This window comes from Lytechinus variegatus, chromosome 1, assembly GCF_018143015.1.
Source record: "Lytechinus variegatus isolate NC3 chromosome 1, Lvar_3.0, whole genome shotgun sequence".
In the NCBI taxonomy this organism is placed as follows: Eukaryota; Metazoa; Echinodermata; class Echinoidea; order Temnopleuroida; family Toxopneustidae; genus Lytechinus; species Lytechinus variegatus.
The window spans coordinates 59564151-59576661 of NC_054740.1; the positions used below are offsets into that span (position 1 = coordinate 59564151).

General features: G+C 35.5%; 1 protein-coding gene across 1 annotated transcript in view; it reads left to right on the forward strand.

Annotated features, from left to right (window-relative positions):
* Positions 1-12511, forward strand: part of LOC121418442 (electroneutral sodium bicarbonate exchanger 1-like) — a 46500-nt gene that overhangs the window by 17603 nt on the left and 16386 nt on the right. The window contains exons 10-18 of the mRNA XM_041612324.1: positions 1256-1330; positions 3573-3656; positions 6548-6796; positions 7071-7164; positions 7480-7657; positions 8603-8777; positions 9294-9427; positions 10753-10965; positions 12040-12295. Of these exons, the coding sequence (XP_041468258.1) occupies positions 1256-1330; positions 3573-3656; positions 6548-6796; positions 7071-7164; positions 7480-7657; positions 8603-8777; positions 9294-9427; positions 10753-10965; positions 12040-12295 (1458 nt within the window). The remainder of the gene's footprint in view (positions 1-1255; positions 1331-3572; positions 3657-6547; positions 6797-7070; positions 7165-7479; positions 7658-8602; positions 8778-9293; positions 9428-10752; positions 10966-12039; positions 12296-12511) is intronic.

Below are 12511 nucleotides of genomic sequence, written 5' to 3' on the forward strand. Positions count from 1 at the left end.
GTAACGAGTTGATTTGCTGCACAGGGTGTCTTTCTACTGACCACAAAATAGATCCGTTTGGAAGACTTTCAATGACTTAATGGCATATTCTCTTTTTATACTTTTGAAGTGCCATATATGGTATATAACTTGCTTTTCTTCAACACCATTACATTACGATAGATTTTGTGATACAGGTATTTACTATAGAAACTTGCTCTCAACAGTTTCAAAATTACCCAACTGTCTGAGATTACAATGATTACTAGCAATACAAGTCCTGGCTCCAATCCTCTCCTAGATGCATTGTTCAAGGGTTTCATATTTGGCACCACACTATGCTGAAACAAAGATTGGTGTCGCCTCATTGGTGTTTGGCACAATAAGCTAAAACAAGTAAACTACATGTAGGAAGAGTATCTGGATAAAACAAAAGAGATTAATCTACCATCTTTATTTCACATTTGCTTTAGCCACAAAATCCTTATCTCTCGTTTCAGTGTGTTGTTATGATGTGACCTGACTCTTTTATACAATTATTGTTAAATGGTGTGTGTGGAAAAAATAGGCAACTTGGAAAAAAAAACAATAATTAGATTTGTGCAGAGTTTGCTGTGGGGCACAAAACTAATTCAATTTACAAGTTCAGATATTAATGTAATGGATGTAGGTTATCCTTACTTAATTATCAAATTAATCATGAGTGTGTTAAATATTGAATTTACAACACTGCAAAAATGTTTCACAATGTCAGGTCAGAGTTTGATGGGATTTTTTAAATATTTTTTTTTAAAGATATGCCCTTTAAAGAAGTATTGTGTATTTCAGTTGTACTTCAGACATCTACAGTGTATAGGATAGTATTGGGAAAACTTTCGCCTCATTTACATGTTGGCTTCAAGTGATTTTATAAGAAGAAGATAACAAGAGTTGAAGCATTACTTTTTTAATTTGACATTTCATGTAATGCACTAGGCTAGGATTTATAGATATATTCCATTGCACACTAGGTATCGGCAGATGGCAATTAATACATTCATACTCGGTGATTCGATAAAGAAAAAATACATCAAACATTGAAATTCCCTAAGCTATCTTAAGCACCACCCACATATAAACACAACCCTAATGGATCCTCATGGCAATCCCAGGATTATGCCGGAAGGTTCCAACATGGTCCAGGATAGTTTTGTTCTATCCATCGTTGCTTTGTGATCATTATTATAAAAATTGTAATTCATGTCTAACGACCTGCAATTTGTTCGTTTACTTTTAGTCTTTCCACTCGGTCAAAGTGGATTCACCAAGACTTTACAGAGCGCATCTTATTGATAGGTTTGAGAGGTCCAAGGTATGTTGTCATGGCAATGGTTTTGTTTACATGGCACATATTTTTGTGATATTCTTGGTTCAGGAACACTAATTACCCGTCTGTTATCACTCTCAATATTCTCTCAAGGATTGAAAAAGTTAAAGTTTGGTTTTATGAGCGAAAATGTGTGTGGCAAAATTCCAAGAATTGTATTTGTGGTTCTAAAAAGAGTTTTTTTTAGAAAGCACTTATATCGGGATTTTCTTTTCGACACAACGTTTGCAGTGTTGGTGGTTGGGGTTGAAATATTCAAATTATCAATCTAATATATTGATCATTCATGCTCCATTCATGTGATAATTCATATTCCATCCCACCCTAAGAAATTTCATAATGATACTTTAAGAACAATTTACATTTAAAATCATCAATTTTCTTTACCTGGGCTATTTCACTTCAACACTACTATTGAAAAAAGAACTATTAATGTGTAAAAGATATTCCTACTTTGAATAAATGAATATTAAGAAAAACGCACTTTTAAATATAACAAAAGCAACTTTCAAAACCTACTTAATACTAGGGTTTATTTTCAATGTCAGATTTCTATAATCTGCACCCTTCTCTGTGAGGAATGATTATTTGAACACCTTTGAAACAATGTCAATGTCTGACTGTTAATCTATAATCCTTGCTGCTTATCTGTTACTTATTCTTTCTTCTCTGATGGTGTTGCTAAGAATTATCATATTGGTAGGCAAATAAATCAGTTGTGAATTATTTTTTTTTGTGAGGTGTTACTTTTATATTTTCAGTAATTGTTCTTTAGTTTGAAAAAATTGTACCATCTAAAAGGAGGGGAAATGTTTCTATGACCTTCACTTGTGAAAATAGATGAAGTAAAATAATTTCCAGGTTATATAGATATCAGTCATTAAGTTATTTCGTTATAACTAGTTTAGGGTGAGCTAATGTGACTAAGCGGTAGAAAGTTATTGGAATAGCATCTAGTAATGTGACCTTGGCTTGTTTGAAGTATTCCTGCAATGAGCAGCCAATCAAAATGTGATACATTTCAATGTACAAGACTTTGGTGTTAAAACTGACACACCAGTTCATGTTCCTTGAGGACAACACCCTAGAAATTCAAAATGGTTAAAAATGTGAAACTGAATAGATATGTGATCGTACTCGTAGTAGAATTGAAGTATATATATGGTGTTCTACTTATATCTCTAGGGGGGTGTTTCACAAAGATTTAAGCATGACTCAAGTCGCACTTAAATGCCGAAGCGTACATGATATGCAACACGCGAACTTATTGATAGATACGCATTATTGCGCATCCTCATGACACGATCTGACCAATGCGGTCAAGCCTTTCATACCGTACGCAACTCGGTATTTAAGTGCGACTCTAAGTCATACTTAAATCTTTGTGAAACACCCCCAGATATTTTTTTTTTCTTTGATATATTACATGTACATGTAAATGAATATAGATTATTTGTCAAATTCACCATATGTATTTTGAGTAATCACATTGTTTGCTGTTAATTCTTCCTATTTCTCTATAAACAGACCACCATTCTTAATCTCTTTTTATATACACACTGCACTGATGTGATTTTATATAAATCTGCACTTAATAATTTCATTGATATTCAATGACTATAAACAAGTACTTTGGTTCATTTTGCTTTAATGATGGAAAAGATCACTGTACATGTAAGGTGTATACAGTAGAATCACATTACAATATATCAAGATTTTTCATCATGAATATTGCCAGATTTAAATAAGTTGGTATTTTTTATGAATATGTTTTTGATAGAGGTAATATTGCATACTATTCATGCTAAAATATGACCAAATACATGTGTATGAAGAGCACACCATTATCTGTTGAATTAATGTGAGAAAAAGTAGTAATAAACAAATAAGAAAATATAGCCGTGATCAAAAGATGAAATTCAGGGACCGGCCATAATCAAGTTGCCAGAGTAAATACCGAAGGGGGGGGGCACTTAGAAATAGTAAATATTAAGGATATTAATACTTTTATATGAACATACCTGATTACAGCTGATTATAAAATTTCACATATGGACTTTTACACAATGTATGAGAATACATGTACCCCCCTCCCTCACCCAGAAGGGAGAAGATCCAGGTTTATTTTGCCAAAATGATCTGTCTATTCCATTACTGGATTGATGTTTAGTTTATTCATGTTAGCCTTATATCATCATGACTCTCTTTTGTATTTCATTTTTCAAAGTCTGTCCATTCCGTCCCAAGTAAATCCGGATCCCTCCATTCTAATAAATCAGAGAACTCGTTTAAATTAAAACGATCATCAAAGGTATGGTACTACGTCAACAGTGTTTCTTCCTTGCACTTGTGTGAAAGTCCCAATTCTATTAGAGTGCACCCACTCGGACCTAAAAAAATGAACTATTGACCTACATGTACATCTTTGTGACTCTGAAACGTGTTCATTTTAAACGAATTAAATTTGTTTGTTTGCAGTGTTGTATATGGGACGACTCTTACATTGGGTAATACATGAATCTTGAGTATATTGATGACAAGTTGTGGATTTGCTTGACAAAATTCATTGCAACAGTTCATGGAAATTTTCGAAAGAGAGCTTTTGTCCATCAGGAAATATTCATGCACCCTCCACATGTGCGGCTGCACTGTATTTCTTTCACTTTGCAACAGTCTTATGCAATACTTGCTTACAAGTGCATACCTGGTGGGTGTTTCATACAGCTGTTCGTAAGTTCTGAGCAACTTTAAGAACCACTGGTGATCCTTGTGGTAAATGGTAGACACCAAAATGTTCACTGACAATGGTTTAGCACATAAGAAAGGTTTACCAGTCATTCTTAAAGCTTTTATTAAGCTACAAGCAACTTTACTTATGACTGGTGATTCTTTCTCGTGGTAAATGATATACTGCAAATTCTCCTGTGTGTTGATTAAGCTTCTAAGAAATGATCACCAGTCGTTCGTAAAGTTGCTCTTAAATTATGAAAAGCTTTATGAAACACCAACTTGTAACATTTAGTCTTATTCAATTTGATATCTTAGTCTAATTCATATTTTCTTTCTCTTTAATATATTTCTTTCTTCCATTTCTCTTTTCCTTTTTTGATGATAATATTGATGTGACCTAACAACTTTTCAATGAACCATGATGGTGTGACACCTATTTGTCTTTCTTTATTCAAAGTAGTACTTCTTCAGGAGATTATTTTTCAAGTGTTTCTTTTAATCAAGCTCTGTGTTTAGGTAAAGTAAGTAATTATGGGAACAATAAGATGTTCATAGAGAACCTCTTATGACCTTTACACTCTCTGTTTCTTTTTTTTTTATAGTAGGTTAATTATGTATCTTGCAATCAACATACAATCTGACCTGGATTATATAACCACGAGGCCCCCGATTCATTAAGAGTTATGATTATGGTTGTTGAAACCATGGAAACCTTGGTGTCAAATGGATGCTGCGGCGTTATTATGGTATTTACCATCGTGACAGAGTTAACCATTATTATAAATCCTTGTGGAATGAGAAATCGATGGGTGTTTCATATAGCTGTTCGTAAGTTAATAGCGAATTTACAAACGACTGGTGGTCCTTTATGAGGAGCTAAGTTTACCACCAATGAAAATTGGGTGCGCAAAATTTACAAGAAGGGATCACCAGTCGTTTGTAAAGTCGCTGCTAACTTACGATCAGCTTTATAAAACATCTACCAGGGTCTATAACATGAAGCTTAGCGATTGATTGTCCATGAGGAGATGGTTTGAGTGATTGATTGTAATGATAATTTGCAGTCAATCATAAACATCAACTCTAGAACTAATTACTTTGCTCGAATGTGTAGTCATGACTGTTGTGTGTAAATCTGATTTGGTGTTCATTTTATTTCTGTGATGGTCTGCCTTCTCATGGCAATTACTTATTATGATTTCAGTATTGTCATGGTTCTGGGGAAGAATATACAATGTTTCACATCATATGTCTCACTGCACGTACCAACGCGTCCTCCCAATCGCAGGATTTCTTGGTCATCTGTAAAAGAACCTATTCAACAGAATACCTAACCATATTCATGCTCATTTCTTCCTTTTGACTAGGTGATTTTACCACATATATCGCTTTAATTCTGTGTGATTAGGTGTCAATGTGTGACTTTCTTCCTTTTCATATCCATTGTAATATTCATATTGGTGATTGGTTATTTCTAACAAATCTTTTTTTTGCGGTCATTAATACTAACAATTATGCACTTGGTTATCATTACATACCAGCACTGAATTACATGTATGAATTTACTCATTATGTACATAAGCTCTTCCATGTGGTATAACCTGCCATGAGTGGGAAAGGGTTTACTAATGATATTTGCATTTCTATATTTGTGTCTTGTGTTGGAATATTGCAATACTAACATTTTGTGTGCTCTTTGCTAACATTGAGGCCTTGCTTACACACAGTGCAATAATCTTCCTATGATGATGATAATGATAATAATAATAAGAACAACAACAATAACAGTAATAATAATAATAATAATAATAATAATAATGATAATAATAATAGTAATAATGATAGTATTAATAATCGTAGTCATAGTAGTAATAATTATTTTTGGAAAGTATATATCAACTGGATAAAAATGCCATTTGTGAGCAGGGACAAATAATGCTTTTCAAAATCTAATCTTGAGATGATAGCTCTATTTAACTCAAATGATGAAGTGAAATGATCATTACCAAAATCATTGGGATATAAAAAGAGATAACATCACTTTAAATAATTGTTGCAAAGTTCAGAACATTGCTTGCTTTCTTGCTTGCCTTCATTGCAGTTGTTTGATAAACTAATAGGGGGCCCATAACAGGGGGAACTTAGGAGACTTCAGACCCCACCCCCAACTTTCAAAACAGTTCAGTGGCCCTGATTAAGGAAAGAACATTGTGTGTTCATTTCCTTCATCATCTGGGAAGCATTTAAGTGAAACCAATAATGATTTTCACTGGCACTCTTGCTTAGAGCCAATCACAAGCAAGGATTTCAGTGTGGTGAAAAATCACTGATACTTGGTTTCATCAAATGCTATCCTGTTTGCTAACATTCTTGAGAGAAGGGTCATCCTTTGGGTAATATGTTAATCCTGAACCAGGGGCACATCCTTTAGCTTTGTTCATTTTTCTTCCCATCCCCTACTGTCACATCCAGGCCAGGCACAGTTTCATGCGGAAGATCCCCCAGGGTGCGGAGGCCTCCAACGTCTTGATCGGCGAGGTGGATTTCCTGTCACGTCCAATCATTGCTTTCGTTCGCCTCCAGACGGCGGTGTCCCTCGGTGACCTGACGGAGGTCCCCATCCCGACCAGGTTCCTTTTCATCCTCCTTGGCCCGCAGTCCGGGGGAACCAAGCGATACCATGAGATCGGGAGATGCGTAGCAACTCTCATGTCAGATAAGGTACGGATTTTAACAACAAATTGAATTACAATTTCTTAAAGAAAAGTCATGAATTGCAAACTTATATTCAGGCGAAACAGGGTATATCTTGCTCTTATATAAAGTTAATAGACAGACAATGTTTGTTAAATCTCAAGGTTTCTTCTCTGTGTGTGCACATTTGTGTTAAGTCATATATATTTATTTTCTTTCAAGAAGCTTGAGAATAAATAGAGCAAATTGAGCTGTAGATGATTAAATCCCAAATATCCAATGTTTTCCCCTGTATCTCAAGATTTTCCATGATGTTGCTTACAAAGCCAAGAACGTCAAGGACCTTCTTGCAGGCATTGATGAATTCATTGACTCTGTTACAGTTCTTCCACCTGGTAAGTTACATATGGATGTTGTGGCATTACCTTCAAGTAAAAATTATATGGCATGGTTCTCCTGTGTGTCATAACATTTTTAAATTGTATTCTGCTTTTCTACTCAGAGATCACAAAATTACTTTTAAGGTCTTGCTTTTAAAAACATTTTTGTAAAAGAAATTATATAAGTGATTCACACATAACATCTTCTTTTAGATATCAACAATTAAGCGCATATCCAATTTAAAAAAAAATTGATTTAAGTAAAGGTATTGCGATGAGTTGCCCAAGAGCTAAGTAAAAAGTGATTTATATATACTTTTCTGTCTGTAGGTGCATGGGATCCGAATATCAGAATTGAGCCGCCCAAGACGGTTCCTTCGCAGGCCAAGAGATTATCCCACTTCCAAACACCCAATGGACACGCAGAAGGGATAGATGAAGAAGATGGAGGAGGAGGAGGGGGTGGAGGACATAACGGAGAGCATGAAGGGCTGGAGAGAACAGGAAGGTAAGTTAACAAGGTTCAGAACGGTCAGAAGAGATAGATGAAGAAGATGGAGAAGGGATGGGATTTTAACAGTGTTGTAAAAAAAAAGGAACGTTTTCTTTCCAGAGATTGATTCTTTTTTTTTCTGAGGATATTGATTTTAAAATTTCCTCTTAAAGGGCTACTCCATGCTGAAAATAGGGTAAGGGTTTTGAACAGAAAAATCAGATAAACAAAACACTGAAAATTTGGTAGTAAATAAAGAGGCTTTAATAGGAGAAAATTATAATTTTAATGTAGTTAAGTTGCTGCCTGGAAAGCAGTAGATGGCAGGTTCGCATCCCACTGGTTCCAATTTTTTCTGACTAATGATTTTCATTACAGATTGAGCATGCGATCTTAAACACATAGGAGTAATGCCGAAAATTTGTTTACAAGCCGAAAATTTGATCAAAATCAGACAAGAATTAACATACAGTAGCTATGACATTTTAAAGATTTGCATTATTCCGGTGAAACAGTTCTGTGCACGTCTTCATGAATATTCAATGAGCAAATTGATGATGTCACATCCCCACTTGTTCTTTTGTATTTTTTATATAAAATTGTGTTTATTCAAATTTTGTTTTCCAAGAATAAAAAAAAGTAGGATTGACAAATGAACAATCATTGCTGCAACTGATATCATTACAAGGGAGATATATCATACACAGGTATGAGAATATGAAATAATTATGATTTCATGTAATTATATAAGAAAAGAAAAGTGGGGACGTGACATCATTAGCCAAACTAATAAATATTCACAATGATGTGCATTTAACTATTTTCTCAAAATATTGCTAAACTTTCAAATTTGATAACTTTGTTATTCATTATTAGATTTTGATGGGATTTTCAGCATCATTGTTTGCTACAACTGTGCATAAAAAACTTTAAAATATCTCTTTTTGCTTTGTTTCCTAGGATATTTGGTGGTCTGGTTGAGGACTGTAAGCGTCGCTTCCCTTTCTATCTGAGTGACTTCAAAGATGCGTTCCACCTGCAGTGTCTGGCTTCGTTCATCTTTATGTACTTTGCTTGTATCACTCCTGTCATTACGTTTGGTGGACTACTGGGCGAGGCTACAGATAACAAAATGGTATGTCACATGGGTTGAGATGTAACGGATGACATCATACATGTGATCACTTTTTGTAGACTGTATGGCCTGTATTCTGAAGCCAGGTTTAACTTTATAGACCATGGTCTAACTGCGCTGAAATTATACTTTTATATTTATTAACTCCCTCATTGTCAGGGTGAACTTTCCCTTTAAAATTAAAACTTTCCCATATCACAAGTCTTGTCAAAATTCAGAGCCTTATCTTCCTGCAAGAATCCTGAGAGTGGCATTTTGGTACCAAACCTCACATAACATCATAGACTAAATAATTTATTGCAGGATTCCTGCTGGTACTTCCATTTCTCCAACCCTACATGTTTTCTTATGAACAGAATTGAATAATTGAATCAAACATTCTCTTATACTATATCTCTGCCTTTATTTTGCGGTAAACCACCTTGATGTTGGGGTGAAATTTGCCTTTTAAGATCCAAACTTTCTGTCGCTCCGAACCTCTATTCTCTTTTACCCTATTTGTTTCCTAATGAACAGAGTGCGTTAGAGAGTCTACTTGGGGCTTCCATATGTGGTGTAGCATTTCATCTCTTTGCGGGTCAACCTCTTACCATCTTAGGATCAACGGGTCCTATTCTAGTCTATGAGAAGATATTGGTCAGCTTCTGCGAGTGAGTCATTCTCTCTCTCTCTCTTTCCCTTGTAATGATGCCCTTTTCGCCCAAATAGAGGTTTAAGGCTTGGTCCCACTGCACTTACAGATGCAGAGAGGATGTAAAACGGAAAAGAACCTATCTATCCATTGGAAATCATTATGTATATGTTGTGTCCTTTTTGCATACGTGTTTCATCCGCTCTATATCCATCAAGCATCCGCACACTGTGATTTCATTGTTCGCCCATTTTGTCCATTGTCTGGAGTGGATGAAATGGGATGGAGCCACCCCAAAATTTCGCTTGTCTGCTGTATCCCTTATGAATACGTTTTGGTTCATCGGCCAGTGGGACCAGGTCTTTACTTATTTGATATTAATTCCATCCCAATGTATTCTATAATGAAAAAAACAAGAATTTTTTTTTTTTTTTATTTAAATTTTCATTGCAAAACATAATAATAATGGCATATTTACCCAGGGTAGCCACATCAGTTCCGAAAACTATTCCACCAGCGGGCCCTGCTATTATTACCCCTCATTGAAAATCACAATACATTGTATTCTGCTTTTTATTGTTAATATTGATTCTTTTTATGTTTTTGCATTGTCTTATTCTTCATTACCGTTCTAAAGTAACCTGGGGGTGGTTTCATGAAGCTGTTCGTTAGTTGAGAGCGACTATACAAAAGACTGGTGAACCTTTCTCACGCTTTAAATAATCACCAATGACCATTTAATGGTCAATATCATCTACCACAAAACAAGATCACCGGTCGTTCTTTAAAGTTGCTCTGAACTTACGATCGGCTTTATGAAACGGCGCCTTGTCCCCATATACACAAACCATCTAGTAATCATATGTGGTAGAGATTTGTGTTGCCTGGGGTCTATCATAGGGCTGATTTCTATGATTGATTGCATTGATAATTGTGTATGAACAATCCAGAAAATCATTCCCCACAATCAAACACTAGACTTTGTTATTACGTCAAGGGGGGTTTAACACAAAGATTAGCAATTGATCCTGGAACAAATTGTACTATTGATAGGAATGACTACGATGGGATTTTACATTTAATCATGAAATTCAGTTAGGGTTAATGATTTTCATTCCAGAAAATATGTTTGCTTTTCTGAAAACCAGTGGTACCATTTCAAACTTGATCTAAAATGAAAATTCAGTTTCGTCATAGAAAAGGTATACAGCAAAATGTGAATTCCATATTGCAAAGATAAATTTAATGAATTCTCACATAAATTGATTTACTGTTAAACAGTATATCACTGTCCCTATCCAGTCAGTTGCTATTTAAGTTGGGCCCCGATTTTGTCTCTTTCAGAACCGCTGGTCTGGATTACCTGTCATTTCGTTTCTGGATCGGCCTTTGGACGATGTTACTATGTATCATCTTGGTTGCAACGGATGCTAGTTCTCTGGTCAAGTACTTCACCCGTTTTATCGAGGAGAGCTTCTCCAGTCTCATTTCCTTCATCTTCATCTACGAGTCTGTTCACAAACTTATAAAGATCTACAAGCAAAACCCTGTGGAAGGGTAGGTCTTTCGAAACATTTAAAGAAATTTGCAATCAATGCAAAGCTTGAAATCGTTATTTTCTGAAATAATTGATAATTTGCACGTGATGGTTGGTCTTAATCTTGCAACAAAAAAGTAAAAATGAATTTGTTATATTCGTACAACTGACATTGATTTTGGATTACCAGTAGCTGTTCACATGTGATTGCAAGTATTTTCTTGCAACACTACCATTGCTCTAGTAATGGGATTGTTCCGTGAACTGATGTAATAATAATGATAATAATCATCCGCTTTTATGTAGCGCTTATCACATTGGAACGACGTCTCTAAGGGCTTTACACATTTACTATTACCCCGATCATCAGATCCTGGCATGCTCATCTAAAATTTATGTACTTCTCCACTCCCTGGGGAGCATTCTTACAAGAGTTCCAAGACTCATATTACATAGGCTTTTGCGTCCTACTGGGTACCCATTTAACACCTGGGTGGAGGGTGGCAAATTGTGGATTGACGCTTTGCCAAATTTTTAGACCAAAGATCAAATATCCTTCTGCTGCAATATTGGTGGTCTTTTCTTCGAATTGATACCCATGACATAATTTCATTCTATCAATGAATACTGACACTTAATATAATTTCAGGCAGTCTTGCCTTAAATGTAAGAATCAGTGAACTTTTCATCTAACCACCTATCGTAGACCCATGCAAAACATGGGTTCAGGGAGTTCTCGCACCCCCCCCCCCCCCCCCCACCCCCCGGACAGTAAATACCAAAAACTATCCTAAACTATCCTAATCTCAACAATTTTCATGCTTCAAACTTTTTTTTAGGTGGTTTAATTTTTGAGGAGGCCAAAATTGTAAAACTCTTTTTTTTTTGGGGGGGTCTTGAATTTTCAATGAGGCAAATGTCAACCACAACCGTTTAGGAATTTATCAAACATTACATGTGTAATTCTTGCGGAAGCAAATGGTCAATAGTTTATGTCAACAGGATTCAAACATTTTCATTAAGTGACCCCCTCCCATGGACAAATTCTCGTACAGGCTTGTATTATTGTGTCAATTGTGAATGTTTTGTCCTAGATATGTGAATGAAAACACGACATATGAATGCATGTGCCAGACAGCATCCAACTTGTACGAGTATCGCGAAGAAGATTTCTATGAAGAAGCAGAGGAAGATTGTGAACGCATGAATGGGACGCTCGTGGGTAACTATTGTGGCAAGCATGTTCCGCAGTCGGACATCTTCCTCATGTCTCTTGTCTTGATGATCGGAACGTTCACCATTGCTTACAGTCTCAAGGAGTTCAAAACAACAGGGTACTTCCCGACCATTGTGAGTATCTTTTGAAAGCCTATGTTTTAGTTTTTGGTATATCCACCCCCAAAAAAAATAAGAAATAAAAAAAAGTGGGATGTCACTATTTCAATTCATCACTAGACGATATGAATGAGTTTGCCTTTGAACAGTTATGAGTTGGTCAAAATAAAATAAAAATTGTGTAATGGAAAGCTAGTGACTTTGCATGAAAATTTGATTGATTGGGGGTTT